General features: G+C 40.2%; 1 protein-coding gene across 4 annotated transcripts in view; it reads left to right on the top strand.

Annotated features, from left to right (window-relative positions):
• The first annotated feature begins 1,060 nt into the window (after window positions 1-1,060).
• rprd2b (regulation of nuclear pre-mRNA domain containing 2b) overlaps window positions 1,061-18,863 on the top strand; it is a 38,432-nt gene continuing 20,629 nt past the window's right edge. For all 4 annotated transcript variants that reach the window (XR_003978530.1, XR_003978529.1, XM_030370470.1 and 1 more), the window contains exon 1: window positions 1,061-1,379. Coding sequence is in view for 2 of the 4 variants with exons in the window: in XM_030370470.1 (XP_030226330.1) it covers window positions 1,184-1,379 (196 nt within the window). In the remaining 2 variants the exon portion in view is untranslated. The remainder of the gene's footprint in view (window positions 1,380-18,863) is intronic.

The following is an 18,863-nucleotide window of genomic DNA, read 5'->3' as shown; positions in this document are numbered from 1 at the left end:
GATAAAAAATATATATAATTACACTGTGCATATTCAAATAAATATCACTATATGCATCATAGGTCCTGATAAAAAAAAAAAACTTTTGACAATTCAAAAGAGGTAGCTATTTAATCAATTTACCCCTGGAGATACCTTCACAGATGGCGAAGTTGAGCTAACAAACTAGCAGGCAATCGGTCATCTACCAAGATAAAAAATATATATAATTACGCTGTGCATTTACAAATAAATATCAGTATATGCATCATAAAGGGCCTCTGATACAATATAGACAGTTGACAATTCCAAAGAGGTAGCTATTTAATCAATTTACCTCAGAAGTTACTCGACGGCCAGCAATGGAAATGAATGATCTCCTACGCCGTAAAATGGTTCTTTGGAACTATTCGAGGCTCCATACCCCGGAAGTAGGCGCTACAACGGAGTCCAATGGAAGTGTCGCCACTCTGTTATATCTACCACTCTGGTGAGGACGGAAGGGCTAAAAAGATAAATATGTATGCGTATGGAGATTTACCCGGGTTATGGTGTGTTCCTGAATCCTTGAACGCCAGACTTCCGCGTTCGGGATTCAGGAACACACCATCAGTGTGGAAAGGGCCTTAGAATTCTGTCTTTAAAATTAGAGCTGTTTTTATTCTGAGTTTAAAGTCGGAATTCTGAGATTAAACTCAGAACTCCCAAAATAATAATCACATGTGGCCCTAATCCTCTTTCGTAGATTTAAAACTCAGAATAAAAAAGAAATGCATGTGATTATTAAAAAGATCACAAAATCACATTCCGTAGATTGCTTTAATTTAGTTTTTAAATTCATAAAGATAAATATAGAAATAAAAACACATAATTGTTATCAAGGTGAGTTAGTTTGGTTTATTGTTTCTGTTTTTTGTTTTTTTTAACGACCAGTAGGCTCAGCAGGCTCCATGATGCATCATACTCCCGTTCAGACGGTGGTGGTAATGCACCGGTCGTTCTGCTCGTCAGCAGCGCGGTCTTAGAAGACACAGAAGAAGAAGAAGTAGAAGGGGAGGCGTGCAACCGCAGACAGTGTTGCCAGATTGGGCGGGAAATCTGGCCCAATCTGGCAACACTGGCTGCAGCGTGTGCACCCGTTGGTGCCTCGGTTGGTCTCTTGAACATCGCGAGGAGCGGATGACCTGCAGAGACAAACACAAAGATGGCGGCCGGTTCTGGAGCTGCAAGCGGCCATGGGGCTCGCACCTCCACGGCTGCTTTGGAAGCGTCTCTGGACCGTCGTTTTCAAGGAGTATCAAACACCATGGAGTCGATACAGGGGCTTTCAACATGGTGCATTGAGAACAAGAAATACCACACTCTAATTGTGCGGTACTGGATGAAGTGGCTGAAGAAATGTGAGTCGCAAGCTACGGCTAATTCCCTGCTAGCTAGCTAACGTTCGGCTGAAGCAAAACAAATAAAGCGTTGCTGATTTGATGTCCTTTGCACTTCTAAACCCTGATTTAGTACTGATATGTCTGCCCATTATGTCATCCAGCAATGACGACCTAAAAAATTAACTACCTCCATTGCGAGATAGTTGCAACGCTTAACTATTTGATTCCAGCAGTGCCCAATAAACCATTTAAGTTGTTAGGGAACTGCTACCCAGACTATTTACATCAGGGCCTCCGGGGCAGTCAGAGTGGTGAGGCGCTGGCAGGGCTTTTAGTGATACAACGATGCAAAACAAATACAAGGGCTTGTTTTCGAGGGTTGTGTTGCTGTAAAATCGTAAATCAACCTGTGTGTATTATTGTTTGCGTGTGTGTATTTGTGTGTGTGTGTGTGTGTGCGTGCATTTGTGTGCGTGCGTGCATTTGTGTGCGTGCGTGCATTTGTGTGCGTGTGTGCATTTGTGTGCGTGTGTGCATTTGTGTGTGCGTATGTGTGTGTGCATTTGTGTTTGCGTGTGTGCATTTGTTTGCGTGTGTGTGCATTTGTGTGCGTGTGTGTGTATTTATGTTTGCGTGTGTGTGCACTGATGTTTGCGTGTGTGTGCATTGATGTTTGCGTGTGTATTTATGCTTGCGTGAATGTTTATGTTTGCGTGTGTGTATTTGCGTGTTTGTGTGCATTTATGTTTGCGTGTGTATGTGTGTGTATATTTATGTTTGCGTGTGTTAGGGATGTGAATAACTCACATTTTTCATGGTCGAATAATCTGTGGGTGGTATGAATGAATATTCGATTATTCAATGTGTGCAGACATTCACAAAGGCAGTCATGGATCATCTGCAAGAAATCACTTAATATCTTAAATGTAAAAAAACAACTATCTGCTAAGTAGTTCCAGTCAAATTGTCTGTTCAGCCTTAAAAACGAGAGCTGGTAAATTGTGAAAAATGCATTAAACTAATCAGAAAAGGTGGTCATATGCTATATAACCTATAGTATCTATGGTATAAAGGCTGGGACGAATTCAAATTATAAGTATGTACCCTTTATGTTGAAATTATAGACTGTCGCAATTCCCATTGAAACAAATGGCGCTGTAAATCGGTCTTCAAAACGAGAGCTGGTAAATTGTGAAAAATGAATTAAACTGTAATCAGACAACGCAGTTATATGCTCTAGTATCTGTGGTAGGAAGGCAGGGACGAATTTCGTATTATAAATATGTACAATGCATAACGTTGGCTCTCTGGCTCATAGCTGAGTGGACTAGAATACCTCCCGTTCTAACGCCTGAGGGTTTGACTAATACCTGGAACAATCATTATCCTCCCGTATGGTTCTTAATGATTGTTCCAGGTATTAGTCAAACCATCAGGCGTTATCAGGGAAACAAAGTTATGGCATGTGAAAAACGTTATATTTGGATTGTAAAACGCATGAAAATATAATGCCGCTTTTCCACCGCACATGTAGCTCGACTCGACACGACACGACTCGACACGACTCGACACGGTAGCAGCGCGGGTCCTTTTCCACCGCAAATAGTACCTCCGGGACGTGGGCGGGGTCGGCTGCGCGAAAGGGCCGTGACGTATTTTTGTACGCGACCCAAACAACACCTACGTAACCCACACATGGACAGAACCCACATAACAACAATGGAGAACATCGATGCGATGGTATTCGTGTTCGTATTATTAGCTGGCATGTTGAAGAAGTGGAATATGTTGGCTGCGGCGCTGCTATGGCTGTTACCAGCATGGTTGCCATGTCGCTCTCGTGACTTCGTCACACTCTCTGGCCAATCAGTGGCCGGCCGTCTGCCGACGTCACCTTTTAGCATCGGCTCAGCCGCTTGGAACCTAGAGCGAGGCGGTACTAGAAAAAGCAGCCACTTCAGGTACCAGATACCATGTTTTCGCGGTGGAAACGCAAAAAAGGCGAGCTGAGTCGAGTCGAGTCGAGTCGTGTCGAGCTGGTACCATGCAGTGGAAAAGCGGCATAAGTGAATGGTCTTCATTTATTTTCTTTTGTAAGTGCATGGTATAAGCGGGATAATGCCCTTCGAGCTGTCCAACATTATTTCAGTCCATTAATTCTTGTTTATTTGAATGGGAAAGAATATTATCGGTCTAAATGTTAATAATCGGCTTTGACCCTCGGGAACGAATAATCAAATTCTGACCCGTGTGTGTGTGTGTGTGTGTGTGTGTGTGTGTGTGTGTGTGTGTGTGTGTGTGTGTGTGTGTGTGTGTGTGTGTGTGTGTGTGTGTGTGTGTGTGTGTGTGTGTGTGTGTGTGTGTGTGTGTGTGTGTGTGTGTGTGTATTAGGGATGGGCATTCGATTAAGTTGTCTAAGTCGATCGTCAGGAGAATTAACGATCAATTAGTCGATTAATCGTTAATATTTGACATTAAAATTAAAAAAAAAAAATATATATATATATATTCAAAATGAAATAAATACAAATAGAGCGCGTTTTCCTAATTGGGATCTTAATTATTAGATGAACAACTCAGTTAAACCTGATCCGTACAATAGTTATGCGCTACTCAGCTCTAAGCAATGGAGCATGCAGCTCGAAACCGGTGCTCATAAACATAACAAAAAATAAACACAACCCTAGTTTCTTCCCAAAATAATAACAATAATAATATCAAAAAAACAATCATGTTATAACTTAACCAACCATTCTACAGATTTTTTGTTCAGAAAGATGAGCATGTTGACATGCTCTGGGGTCAGACGCGACCGCAGCCTGGTGACCGTCAGTTCAGCCGCCGAAAACACCCGCTCTGAGGGGACCGACGTTGCCGTGATGCACAAGTACCTCTGTGCTAACTTGGCAAGGCGGGGGAACAACTTTCCACAATCCAGGGGCTCAGAAAGTTCTTTATTTCTGCTTCGATACTAACCTCGCCTTGAGTGGTAGGCCTATAGTGCTCCCCAAGAAGTCATTTTTTAAATCATAATGGTCCCACCACACCAGACTTCGCCGTGGCCTCGTCCGCTTCATGATTACATCGCCGGGTTCCAATATCCATACTATCCATACTTACTAGTCTAAGTTTGAGTACGTAGGGCGTTCCTTCCGATTTAGATCGGGCGAAAATAAGTGTACTGAAAACGGTCAAATTGCGAAGTGTGGCGATGTACACATTTCATACTCAACGGCAGCCATCTTAGCTACATAGCGGAAGAGGGCGGAGCCAGGCTGAGCAAAAGTCGGCGCATTTTCCACATAGCCTGCATTAATAGTCATTTTGTAGTTTTTATAGCTGCTAGGCGTAAAGAGTTCACCGTTCAAAGTGGGATGTTTATTGCGGGGGAGGAGCCGCAAATTTAAATATTGCCCCTGTATGGTAAAATGTTAAATTGCACACTGCATCTGTTTAATCGCTGAAAAATGTACGTCGACGCATAAATAATGTCGACGCGAAAAATGCGTGTCGATTCGAAAAACCCAAAACAAAGATGGCGGCGCCGGAGCGTAGTAGCAACGCAAGTGGCTCCTCAGACTTTCATAAGTGCAAGGCGCCATGCACTCGTTCCTCTAAAGTATGGGAATTCTTTAATGTACAAGGAAACGATTCCGTGATATGTCGTCTTTGCAAAATGGAGATGGCTTTCCATTCTAGCACCACGGTAATGCACCAGCACCTGAAGAGGCGCCTCCCGGGAGCAGCTGCAGATGACCGAGCACCGTAGAATTCTAAGAATGCATTACTTTGCACTTTTATTTTGGAATTTAAAGGCAATAAACATGCATTGCAGTGTAAAGGAATTAATGTTTTTTTTCATTCAGATATGTAAATCAACATGTATAAATTGCTATTAGTCAATTAATGGGGAGATAATCGAATCGGACTGAAAAAATGAATCGTTAGATTAATCGATGCATCGAAAAAATAATCGCTATATTAATCGTTTAAAAAATAATCGTTTATCCCAGCCCTAATATATACATACCGTCGCAAAATGGAAACTTTATTTTGCCCTGTCACGCAAGAGAAAAACTGTGGCAGTTTCAAACACAACAATATCTACCCATAATAACAAAGCATTTAACAAGTAATTATTTAACAATAATGACTATAAAACATTACTACCAAAAATAACCAGCCGCTCAATGTGATGTTACTAAACCTTATAGTGTTGCACAATACCAAAATTATGACTTCGATACCTGCCCGAAAATACCTTGATAAATGGACTGCATTTACAGTAAATAGCGATTTTTCTTTAACCAGTGGCCAATAAAAAAACTAAAATATCTGGGAAAGAGATGAATAATAGTCCAGCTCGGTCTCACTATGGTTTAACTTTCAGCAGCATGGTCCTTTCCTGCTTTTTTAGCAAATTACGTTAATAAATTAATCCTACAGATCAGAGAATTGTATTCCGATTGAGGCGTATATTAATACGCCTCAATCGGAATACTATTCTCTGATCGGTAGAGAATTCCATGTGGAAGAGGTGGTGTAGTCCGCTATAATCGACATGTGTACACTTATTCCAATTGGTTTGGGGTGGGGTCCCCTACTTTTTAACTTAGAGATATGGAATCAGCAGCTGCAGTAGTTGGCAATAGAGCTCGTAAGTCCGCCCCTTCCAGTAGACCCCTATGGGACCTCTGAGATCGTAAAATATGAATGGGTTTCAATGGAGAGAGTCATTATTTTCTGGTCCCAGTCTTTATATGCCCTCGATTACACTTATGTTGTTTGTGGATTTAAATGATAATTTTTCCGTTTGACCGTTTATTTTGCAATTGTTCAGTTAAAGGCTGTAGAGAAAACACAATGAGAGACTACACGTCTCGTATGTGACGTCACGCTCACTGCGACTGGCATGGACGAGACAGACAATCTCCCCATCGGCATAACTGCAAATCTACACATGCCCCGACTTATAATGGTTTTCACCGATTAGAAATCTAATCGGATCAGAAATAGAAGATGGAGGCTTTCAGAAACGATGACGTTTGGTTGCCATGACACTGCTTTGGTTGCCATGACACTGCTTGACATTTTTTTTTCTAGAATTTTTTTTTTTACGAGTTTGTTATACTGTGAACAAATACAGAGTAGCCAGGATAAGTGCACATATTGACAATTTTCCAAAGATGTCCGGTATATATGCAAGGAGGCACATTTTCTGCTGGTAACCTCTCGACAACCACCGTGCCTCCTGTGTGAAATAGTAAGTTTTCATATTCAGAGCCCTTGTCGGCGCGCAGTGTTGCAAACAGACGGGCGCGCAGAGGATTTGGCTTGATGTAATTCACTATGGTTGCATCCTTACGGTCTGCGATGGGCGCAATTTAGTTATTTATTGAGCTTCTTCCTCCCCGCACATCGTTTTCACCATATTGATGGCAGCTGGCAATATTAAAGTCTCAGCAATGCTATGTGGCTTCATATTCCTAGCAATGAGATAGCTCACCTCAAGAGGAGCTTTCAGGGCCCGTTCACTAGCAGTCACAGCCTTTTTGAAATACGCTTGCTGTTTGTTCGGTCGGCAAATTTATTTTCGAAAAAAGCTCTTGGTTTGCCGACATGCTCTTTGTGTGGTGTCTCAAAGTATCTTTTGAGTTTGTTTGGCTTCATACTCTCGGCAGACAGGACCTTACTACATGGCAGACATTTGGGCTTCTCCTCATAGTGTTCCATCACACTTGTAAATCCATACTGAATCGTATGTTCGCTGTGGCTTTGGTGTCTGTGCCACAGTTCCTCTTGGAACTGTCTTTGGAGGGACTGGGCCAGGCGGGCGAATAAATAAACGTTATCGATTCTTCTTAACGAATCCGCACCACGTTTTCCGGTTTACGCAAAAATTTTGCGACGACCCTGCGTGCGTCGACAACCGTCAAACAACAAGGCAGCATCGTGGTGAGTAGGAAGCGATCGCAAGTCTGGCTCCATTTCACCAAACGCAATGGAAATTCTGCCGTATGTAATCAGTGCAATGCTATCATTCCGTGTTAAGGGTGCAAACACCAGCAACATGCTAAAGCATTTGTCTACCAAGCATGGAATTAAGTCCCAAGAATGCCATGTGTTCAAAAGCCTGCATACGAGTCAAACAAGCTCCACTGTGTCCTCCGTTGACAACGGTAACGTTCACATTACATATCCTGCATTAGAAGCCCACTGTCGCCTTGCAACTGCAGTTTTTATAGTAGTAGTGTCGTAGTTTTTATTAATAATGCCGACCTATACAAATTTCATGCATTTTAGATGATCGCTCTCAGGCAGCTGGCCACTCGACATCGGCTCAAGTTACCCCTTTCACTCCCAGAAAAGGCAGATATGCTTATATTCTTGCATAAGAATTATTCAATAAATCTAAAAGATGTTATGAAGGCATACATTTCATGCCTATTTAATTAAAGGGGATGTACGTATGTTCACTATTTTGTTTACTTTTTATAACCCTTCCTAGAAAAGTGTTAAACATCAATTTAATGACGTTTGGTTTAAGCTTAGTTAAGCTTACAGTTATTACATCTAAAATATGTATATAAAAGTTTAGTGTTAAATCATAATTAAGCATGTTCAATTGTAAGTGTCTTCCTATTTTTTTTTATTACTTATTTATTGTCAGTCTAACTTATTTAGGCTATATTTTCTTGTTTCTTGTTCTTGTGTTAGTATGTAGAAAATAAAATGGTTACTTTTGGTGCATAAGACTGTAGAACTCTTTTTTTGCCACTCAATGAACTACTCAGGAATCGGTAAGAGAATTGATAAGGAATCGGATCGATAGGCAGAATTGACAATGGCATTGATGTTGATAAAAACGTATCAATTCCCACCCCTAGTCGGGACCCCAAGGTTGAAAAACCCTGCTGTACACTGTACTTTTGTCTCTCCAGTGTTTCCCCTAGGATGGAGTTGCAGCAGCGGAGGTGAAATGTTATTTTTTTCACGCGGAACTGATAGAATCTTTTTGTGTGCTCTAGAGTCAATTCTGGCGACGCTACTGAAAATGTTGCTAAAAAAAATGTATATAGACTTTTTTGCTAAAAGAAATTTCTTAAAATTAAGTAGATATATTTTTTCAAAACTTAAGGTTGCAGTAACAACATAAATAGCATGCATATGGAAAACGTTTTAGGGATCTAGAGTCAATAATGGCAAAGCTATTGAAATTGTTCATAAATAAAAAATCTTAAAAAATAAGAGATATATTTTTCAAAACTAAAGGTTGTAGTAGGACGATGAAGAGGCCATGCCTCTATGGAACGAGTTTTGGGGCTCTAGAGTCAATAATGGCGACGCTATTGAAATTTTACCATTGTGGTCGTTTTGCACTTTGCAGACGGTCCCTAAGCTCGCGACTGAAAGCTGACTGCTCGTAGAAGCCAATGCAATTCACCGTTCGCTAAAGACGGCTCGTTTGGATGAAAACAATGTTGTAGCTGGTTCTCTGGGTTACTACACTCAATTGTGTCGCAACGATGTTTCACTGATCTATTGAACCGCAAACTCTGAATCTGCGGAAGTTCCTCCGTTTATATGAAGCTCTCCTCTCCTCTTGTTAAAAAAAAGAAATTCAGCAGCGGCGGTCATATTTCAGCAGCGGCGTACCGCCGCTGCTAGGTGCATATAGGGGAAACACTGATCTCCTGTTACAACTCAACTAGGGATGTCCGATATTGGCTTTTTTGCCGATATCCGATATGCGATATTGTCCAACTCTAAATTTTCGATTCCGATATCAGCCGATACCGATGTCGATATTTGGGTTATTTTTCCTCAAACCTAATTTAGGTAAAATTACATATCTCCTGTTGTGGAATTAACACAACATGCTTAATGTTATTGTGATGCCCCACTGGATGCATTCTTGAATGCAACAAGGCTTTCCAAATGTTAACATTGTCTGTGCAAAATAAGAAAAATACTTCAACTTAATTTAAGGGAAAAGTGCCATGTTTATTTTTATTTTTTTAATGGTCTCTGACAACAGTTTGGATTACACTCTCCCTGAGATAATCTTGACAATGCCCACAACAAATAGGGCAAACTTGACTTCACAAATGATAAAACATTGTACCTGAACAACTATGTGCAACATAGCAGTATGTTTCTTTAACTAAAACTCAATAACCTTAATTGAATAAATGCACAAATATGAGTCAATTACAATGTGCACTGTACTGCACAATTTTGAAAACATTTATTTGAGCTATAAAAAAAAAAAAAAAAAATCGGTTTTAAGGCAAAAAAAATCCGATACCGATATTGACAGATATTACATTTTTATGCTAATATCGGGCCGATAATATCGGTGGGCCGATAATATCTTTGGGCCGATAATATCGGACATCTCTAAACTCAACCTATTGTCTCAAACATATTTGTTAGTCCGTCGCTGAAGGTGAGCGCTGTAGAGAGAGCTTGCTCTGCTTAAGCGTTGGGGAAAAAAAACACAAAGACGCCAGTTCAAACCGTATTTGGAGCGGGGTTTCTAAAAAGCTCTCCTCTGTACTATCGGTTTGAGACATATTTTGGCTTGTGAGTGAAAATGATTAGCAAGCTGATCAACTGCAACTATCAGCTGATCGCGCGCCTGTAATCTAATAAGAGAGGCGTGCCGGGAGTCGTGTAACCATGACAACTGTTTATCAAAATCATTTCAGTGGTTCACGTGGATACAAAACATAACAAACGATATGAAAACGGTAGTGTGGATGGAGATCGTTTTCATTGCGACTGTGCGTTTTTATATTTACCCGGGTTAGTGTGGACAGGGCCTCACTCTCACTCGCTCAGTGAACTGCCTGTTGCTGCTGTGGCCGAGTGCGCGCTGAGGGGCATGCCCACTAACGAGCCTCTGCTTGCAAGGAGTACGACTAAGAGTGGATGCTGCTTGTGTATGTGGAAGTCCTTTCGTTCAGTCTTTTTTTCTTTCGTATTTTCTATTTTTTTTTAATTGAAGTATTTTTTTTTTTATAAAAGTATCAATACTAAAAAATGTGCGTATCGTTTTTTGCGTGAGGGTATCGTGATATCTTTCTAGTATCGTATACCGTGCAGCACTAAAACCTTTTTGTCAACTTTTTTGCAGTACAGCACAATAATATTTCATATTAAAATGGCCTGCAACGTACTTATAAAAGCTGTTAAATGCAAAATTAACTTAAGATTGCAGTTTGCTGAATTGAGTGGCATATAGTTGAACAAACTTGTAGATTAAATTAAACTTGGAAATTGAATATTACATTCATAAGTTTGTTTTTAATTAGTGTACAATCCTATGAAAATTTGGCATGTTTGTGTTTTGATACCTCAGTTAATATCCACACAGGGAGAGGGTTCTCTTCCACGGAGGACGCCATGTTGCACCACTCTAGTTCTACAGTAGCCCTGAATTGACAAACAGTTTTATAGAAAACACTTGTATATCTTTTGCAGTTAGGAGTGGGGCGTGTTATCCCCATGGCTAAGGCCCATTTGTGATTCTTTTTAGTACTGTTGTTGTGAGGAAGTGTTATAATGTGCTAAGTTTTATATGAAATGTGCCAAATACCTCAGCTCACGATGCATTCCTTAACACATCCATGTTTTGTTTCCCTGTTTGATAACAAAACAACGCTCTTTTGGAAAAAGTTGGTATCAAAAACGAAACCGTAGCAAATACAACTGCAGACCATCCTGTTATCAAAACAACCTGTATTCACAGGAGTGGTGAGGGGGGTCTCAGTTGGTACGATTTGCTGTCTTACACATGCAACGTAAATGCCATAACCTACTGCACACAAAATGTATAAGCATTGCAGCACACGTAACACATGTAGTGCAAATGAGATGGACATTGAGTGGCTTTGGAAATGCTGTTTATGTTTAGGTGTTTGTAGCTGGCTATAATCATGAAAGCAACAATGTTTTAACTGTCTGATTATATCCTGGCATAGCCACTGAATACCTTTGTGCTGGGTACTTAATACTTTATCTGCAGAGCCTAGGATAGTCCACTGATTGTTGGTTATATTCAGCATTTTGTTGCTACTTTTGCTTCTCAAAATAGCCCTATATTGTTATTGCATACAAAGAATTATGTCATTTGACAAATATATTTGCTTGACTTCGGTTTCAATATAATTTGGTATCAGTTATTTGGATACTTAAAGCAGCATATCCCTTGGAGCCACATTTATCTGAAAGTCTTTTGACTTTTTACAGATAACTCTTTTTACAGATAACGCAATATTGGATTTTATTAATCGAATTGTAAATATTAGTCTTGTTTGGAAGCTTAAAACCATACGGTTGAAAGCTTTTTTTGTGATGGTTGCTGCCTTGTTTGAACACTTGCTGTGTGAGGTTACAATTGAAACAATCTACTATATTGGCATTTTCCATGGTGAGTTCTTGGGAAGATATAGACGTTAGAAGTGTGTATGATTTGCCTGAAGTATTTCTACCGTTACACTGTAATTGGCTTTCCTTTAAAAAAAGTGTGCCAACTCATTGACGCAGAAAAAATAAGTATAGTAAACATAAGTTGGTGAGATAGAATAACTTGTTTATTCTGAGTGTGAAATTTTTAGATTAAGTAGTAATACTCTTTTTGAGTTGATGTAACTTAAAAGCCATGCTTTGTGATATCTTAAATGTTGTGTGCACTATTTGATACAAATTAAACTCTACTTAAATCCATCACGCGCTTGGCCCCTATTGTATCTTTAACTTTTTTTTTTTTCTCAAATTCTGTAAAAGTCATACTGCAGCCTATACCGTGAGTAGAAAACTCTTGAAATTTTCAGGTATGGTTACCAATAACCCCCCTACCCGTAAACTCAAATTGGTGGTTCTGCACCCAAAGGTGGCGCTATTGTAAAAAATCCTGAATGAGGCTTATTTCTCCTCACCAGATTGACCTGGACTCAAAATTCTTTCAGAATATTAATCTCTAGAATCAGACGCATTTAGAAAACCCCAGTTTCATATTAAAGCTAAACATAATAAAAAGATTCACAGGCTACAAAAATAATCAAAAATTCACCCAAAATCATCACAATAAAAATCATCTAACAGAATTTGTTTTACTAAATTGTTGTACTGCACCCAAAGGTGGCGCTATTTAAAAGAAATATGAACTAGCCTTATTTCTCCTTACGAGATTGACCTGGACTCAAAATTCTTTCATCATATTAATCTCTTAAATCAGATGCATCTTTTTCAGTCTTCTGCTCTAAAAATGTCTACTTTTCCCACAATTTCATAGAAAAGCCAAACGTCTACACTCTCAACCCATTTTGCCTATATGACCTTTTTGTTGTTGTATAACTAGCATACGGCTATCATTAGGTGGGTACCATTAACGGTGCAAATTTTCAGATCTCTTGTGAAATGTGTGCTGAAATGTGTGAAATTGGGCATTCAACATTCCGCCTCATTAGTTTCAAAGAATCTGACTGCGAAGACACAGTATGGCATTAAGGGGTACTTCTTCGTTAACCATTTTTCCTTCATAATAAACTCTGTCATATTAATATTTCTTCCGTTAGCGTTCCTGACAACAATTGTTTAATTTCCCCAGAATTTTTAAGATTTTTCAGGTATTTGCTTTTAAGAAAGCCCTTAATTCATTTGAGAAATGTTCGCTTTGAGTTTTCTGGATGTTGTGTGCTTATCAATAGACATTTTCACCATGTGAATGAGGCGACAGTTCAGGTTTGTCAGTGGCTCAATGGGATAATGCATAGTACTTGTGATCCTTAGTTTGAGAGTTTAAATCCCGATTAGACAAGTATGAACATGCTGAAGTATGAACGGCCATACTGTGCCGAGGCACAGTATGGCATTAAGGGGAACATCAACATCTTTCCTTCATAATTATTTCATATTTATATATATATATTCAATTAGTGTGTTCTTGACTTTTCATTTTTGCTCGGACCCCGTTTATCATCGCTGCTTACTAGGGGTGTGAATCTTTGGCTTCAGACGATTCGATTAACGATTCAGTAGTTGGCGATTCGATCAAAGGAGGAGAATTCTTTTTTTTTTTGGAACGATTCGATTCTGCAAACCACGATTCGATTCAGTAACTTTGAACAAAAATTCTATATCCGTGAAATAAACATGCAATTATGTGACACCCTGTCATGGGTAGATGTGTTGGAGCGTCTTGAACTAGGTGGAAAATCACTCAGGAGCCGACGAGAAGTTTGGAAAAAGATGGGATCTTCTTTTTTCCCAATTTAAGGCCCATAAGGCAATAAAAATAAAACGAAAATCAACAAAGAAAAATACTTTTCACTAAACAAACTGAATGGGCTTGAGAGTCACAAAAACATCAATTCGAACATAAGCATACTGGACCTTTATATTATTGCTAGATTTTGGCGTAGCCAAAATATACAAAAACTGAAATAAACATAATTACAAAAACTCGGGGTCACTTCCGGTTTACCCGGAAGTTATGACGTTAATTTAAACCCCGTTGACGCGGAACACATTCCCTAATACAAAGTCTAGACGAGACGGTGATAAGACGAACATTTACGCTGTGTTAACAAGTAACTTTTAAACTAAATAAACAAACCTGGAATTTGACAACGACATACTTGTTTGAATGGTTATTGCAACAGAACAGGTGACGTTAATGGTAAATGGTATTAAACAGAACGTTGTAATGATGGTACTTGCAAGATTGTATTAAACTGCCGTAGCGCGCATGATAAATGACATGGTTGATAAATGATTTTAAAACAGTAGGAAGGTAACGGAATACATAGTCAAACAAGACAAACACACACAGGCAACATTGACGGAAGCTATGCGCCCTGTCACACACCCCTTGTCAATTTTACCATTATTCTTTGCAAAGCCAAAATGCTTCCACACTTGGGATTTCAAGTTTGCTGGTGTATTAACAATCTCGCTGCCACTCTCTGCCATGTTTGAAATGCACCAGTAGAGGGTGAGGGAGAAAAAAACTCTCATGGGACTTCCTTGCAAGCTGACTAGCTGATGACAGTTACGGATTACCGAGCTGCACTTAACAAAATAAACGTGTAAACTAAGTCTTAAAACATTAATCATAATCGATTTAAAGCATTTATATCGATTATTGGTGAAGCCAAAGCGATTCATTCTAGCAGATCGATTTAGTTGAATCGGTAGGACTGACAATCGATTCATCGATGCATCGCATGAATCGTTACACCCCTACTGCTTACGGTTATGTTTCAGATTAGTATTGTTTACACATTGGACAATGTTTAATCGATCGTCGGAAGAATTGATGATCAATTAGTCGATTAATCGTTAATATTTTACATAAAAATGTAGTTCCGACCAAGTTTAACAGCACCGGGACTTTAATGTATCACTCCACTGTTTACATTCTGCTAGCTAGTGTGTCTGTTGCTTTGCAACATTTCAGTCCCAGTCGCGGATCCATTTGTGTTGGCGGTGCCAAATAAATCATTAAATAAACAAACAAATGTTAACTAATCAATGGTGCTTGTAGAACTGTTGTATAAAAGCAATATCACACTCGAGGTCGTGCTGTTTTATTGAATATCAGCACAGCTGTGATTATCTTCGGCACAATCACAGCCGTGCTGATACAACACACTCCCTCTCGTGTGATATTACATAAGTATTTATATGCTATATATTCAAAATGAAATGAAAATACAAAAACAGCGTCTTTTCCTCATTGGGATCTTTATTATTAGATGAACAACTCAGTTAAACCAGATCCGTTCATAGTTATGCGCTACCCTGCTCTAAGCAACGGAGCCTGCAGCTCGAAGGCGGTGCTCATAAACATAACTAAAAATAAACACAACCCTAGTTTCTTCCCAAAATAATAACAATAATAACATAAAAAAAACAAGGCTCAGTAACAAAGCTTCTGAAAATAGAACCAGTAACTCACACAACTTCAGCACCAGTCTACGGATTTTTGTTCAGAAAGATGAGCATGTTGACAGGCTCTGGGGTCAGATGCGACCGCAGCCTGGTGACCGTCAGTCCAGCTGCCGAAAACAACCGCTCTGAGGGGACCGACGTTGCCGTGATGCACAAATACCTCCGTGCTAACTTGGCAAGGCGGGGGAACAACTTTTCACGAGCCTGTAGGGGTGCAATCCATGGGCTCAGAAAGTTCTTTATTTCTGCTTTGATGCAAACCTCGCCTTTAGTGGTAGGCCATAGTGCTCCCCAAGAAGTCATTTTTTAAATCATAATGGTCCCACACCAGACTTTGCCGTGGCCTCCTCTGCTTCATGATTACTTTTGATATACATCGCCGTGTTCCAATATCCATACTATCCATACTCACTAGCCTAAGTTTTAGTACGTAGGGCGTTCCGATTCAGATCGGCCGAAACTAAGTGTACTGAAAGGACCCGGATGGTGTATTCAGAACAGTCAAATCGCGAAGTGTGTGGCTGTGTACACTTTTCGTACTCAACGGCAGCCATCTTAGCTACGTAGCGAAAGAGGGCGGAGCCAGGCTGAGCCAAAGTCGGCGCGTTTTCCACATTGACTGCATTAATAGTCATTTTGTAGTTTTTATAGCTTTTTATAGCCGCTAGGCGTAAAGAGTTCACCGTTCAAAGCGGGATGTTTATTGCGGGGGAGGAGCCGCTAATTTAAATATTGCCCCTGTGTGGTAAAATGTTTAATTGCACACTGCATTAGTTTAATCAATGAAAAATTAACGTAATCAACGAAATTCTTAACGATCAATTAGTCGATCATCAATTAATCATGCCCATCCCTATTTGACACACAATGTGCTTTACATAAGGTAAAAACCGCAATCTGATGGTGTAGACCAGTGATTTTCAACCTTTTTTGAGCCACCACCAACCAAAATTACACAAAATGACACTCTAACACTGTACATATAATACATATTGTAGTGGCGATTTGTCCTCCATAAAACAATAACTTGAAAATTAAGAAATCATACAAAGCAACGTAATCAAAATATTCACTGAGGCACCAGGGGGGGACGAATCTTACGCAGTGCAGGGGAAAGAGTCAACTGTCCAGTCGTGAATTTAGATTTCTGCAGGTTTATTTTCCGATCTTCCAAGCAAACAAAACAAATGTGCAACAGTGTGAACCAGCAGCCTCACTCCTTTGTCTCTCTCGTACAGCTGGTAAAAAACCATGACCCTTCCTAGTGCCTGTCTTACCTATGCCCGCCACCTCTATATATAGGCTAGTAATAACTTCAAAACAAAAGCATAAACAAACTCAAATTAACTATTTTATAAAACAAACGAGAAAATAAACATGAAAGTCATATTATTTTATATTAAGCAAAAAAACTAAATAAATGTTTTACAATTCAATTTAAGAACTGCATAGCTCCAACACATATAGTTAATAATTTAGTTTCTAAATGTATTTATACTCACTTAGTGTGAAGGGGTCATCCCTATGTTCCCCGGGTCCTTTGTTCCCCAGGTCCTATGTTCTTCCCAGTTTTTCCCAAAAAGGGTCCTATGGTCCCCTGTAGCCATACATACTGGGGAGCATAGGACCCTTTTCTGGGGAAAGGGTCCTATGTTCCCCGCATTCTATCAATCTTCAAAAATATTTAAACTTTGACGCGACATTCGCGTGATGACAGCCATTCGGCGTTCAACAGCGTGGCCACTGAGTGACATGTGTAACGCAACAGCCAATCAGCGTTCAACGGGCCAACTCAGTGCAGTGCAGTCCGGGGTGAACTGCAGCATGGAAGAGAAAGTGATTGTTGCCGTTTTCGACTCCCGGAGCTCTTTATATAATATATAATAGTATATAATCTAATATAATTGTATAATAATATCACGGCCAAAAGCTCTGTGCGCCTCCGGATGGCCGCGGGAAGCTCTCGTATGGGATTGGGCTTCTCGGGGTTTGATTACCGGTGTATGAATAGACTGCGTCAGGTTCTCCGACGTCTCTCCCTCTTCCACAAAAGGTAAAGACATGAAATGGTAGTTATCTCGGCCGGAATTTGGCAGTAATGGTGAGAAAAAGTAACAGATTGGGGAACCTTTTTTTTAAAAAGGGTCCTATGTTCCCCGGTCACATACATATCGGGGAACATAGGACTCTTTTTGAGAAAAGCAGGGAAGATAGGACCCTTTTTTTTTTAAAGGGTCCTATGTTCCCCAGTCTCATACAAAGAGGGGAACATAGAACCCGGGGAACATAGACACGCTCTCTAGTGTGAAACCTGGGCCAGTTTCGATGAACACAAAATGGATATCCTGGCAGGAATGGTAGAAAGACACACACGAAGCTCTTCCTCAACAGCTCCCAGTCTCTCTCCGTTTTAATGTTTTATACCATTAGGGCTGGCCCGAATGCCATTTTTCAGGCTTCGAATACTCGTTGGTTTTCCGAGCGAATATTCAAATAAAAAAAGTTCCAGAAAAAAACACCATCAAAAACAACATTAATAATCCCTATATACCCCCTGGAACCGATTTTGACAGTATCTGCATATTTTGTTGAATATTTAATAGCTTTTGAACGTTAATTAGTAGGCCTAAGTAGGTTGAAGTTCTTTAGTTTTTCCCCGTGAAAGCGAACACCTGTTGTTCCGTTCCAAATCAGCTGTCCTCTGCCATCTCAGCCCTTACGGGAGCTTTTCAATTCATCCTGCAACGTGCATCTTTTCAGGGAATTTGTACAATAAATCCATAACAAATACCGAATATTGATTGTCTTATGTGTCCATATTATATCCATTATATTGACCGGGTATTCCCAAGACGCTCACGCTCTGCAGCAAGCCAGTCACAGTGGATTGGCGCGGCGCTGTACAGCGAAGGTAAACAAACAATTAAGGTTAGCATTTCGTCAAGTAGGCCTCTTACTTTTCCTCTCGAGATCCCGCTAATGTTGTGTTATAAAGTAAAGGGAAACAAGATATCTATTCTTCCTCCACCTCTCTCGCTTCTCTGCTTGGTGTCGCTGACGCTTATAGTTTGCCTCCCTCTTTCTTGTAACGTCACGTACGTGGAAAAACAACAACGAAGCTCTGAATACTGATTTAAGCTTCGAATACTAATTTTCCGAGTAGCCGTTAGCTGTAAAAATCCATAGATTAGCCGCACCGTTATGAGCCGCAGAATCGAAAAATGGGAAAAAAAGGCGCGGCTTATAGTCCGAAAATTACAGTTCATCATCTGCAACACTTTATTACAGCACAGACACCCGACAATGGTTAATTAGGTGATATTAGAAAATTTACCACGGCACACCTGACGATCTCTCGCGGCACACTGGTTGAAAATCACTCGAGACTCATTTTGAGAGGCAACTTCTTGCTCGAAACAGCCACCAGGATTGACGTCACCACAGCCTGCTTACAGGCAGATCGGGCTCGCTTTGCACGACCTCGAGATGGTCCATCTCGGGGGATTGCTCAGAGCGTTCAAACTGGTAGTGGAATCGCTGTAC

The sequence above is a fragment of the Gadus morhua genome, chromosome 11, assembly GCF_902167405.1.
Source record: "Gadus morhua chromosome 11, gadMor3.0, whole genome shotgun sequence".
Taxonomy (NCBI): domain Eukaryota; kingdom Metazoa; phylum Chordata; class Actinopteri; order Gadiformes; family Gadidae; genus Gadus; species Gadus morhua.
This window is presented reverse-complemented; position numbering and strand designations above follow the sequence as displayed.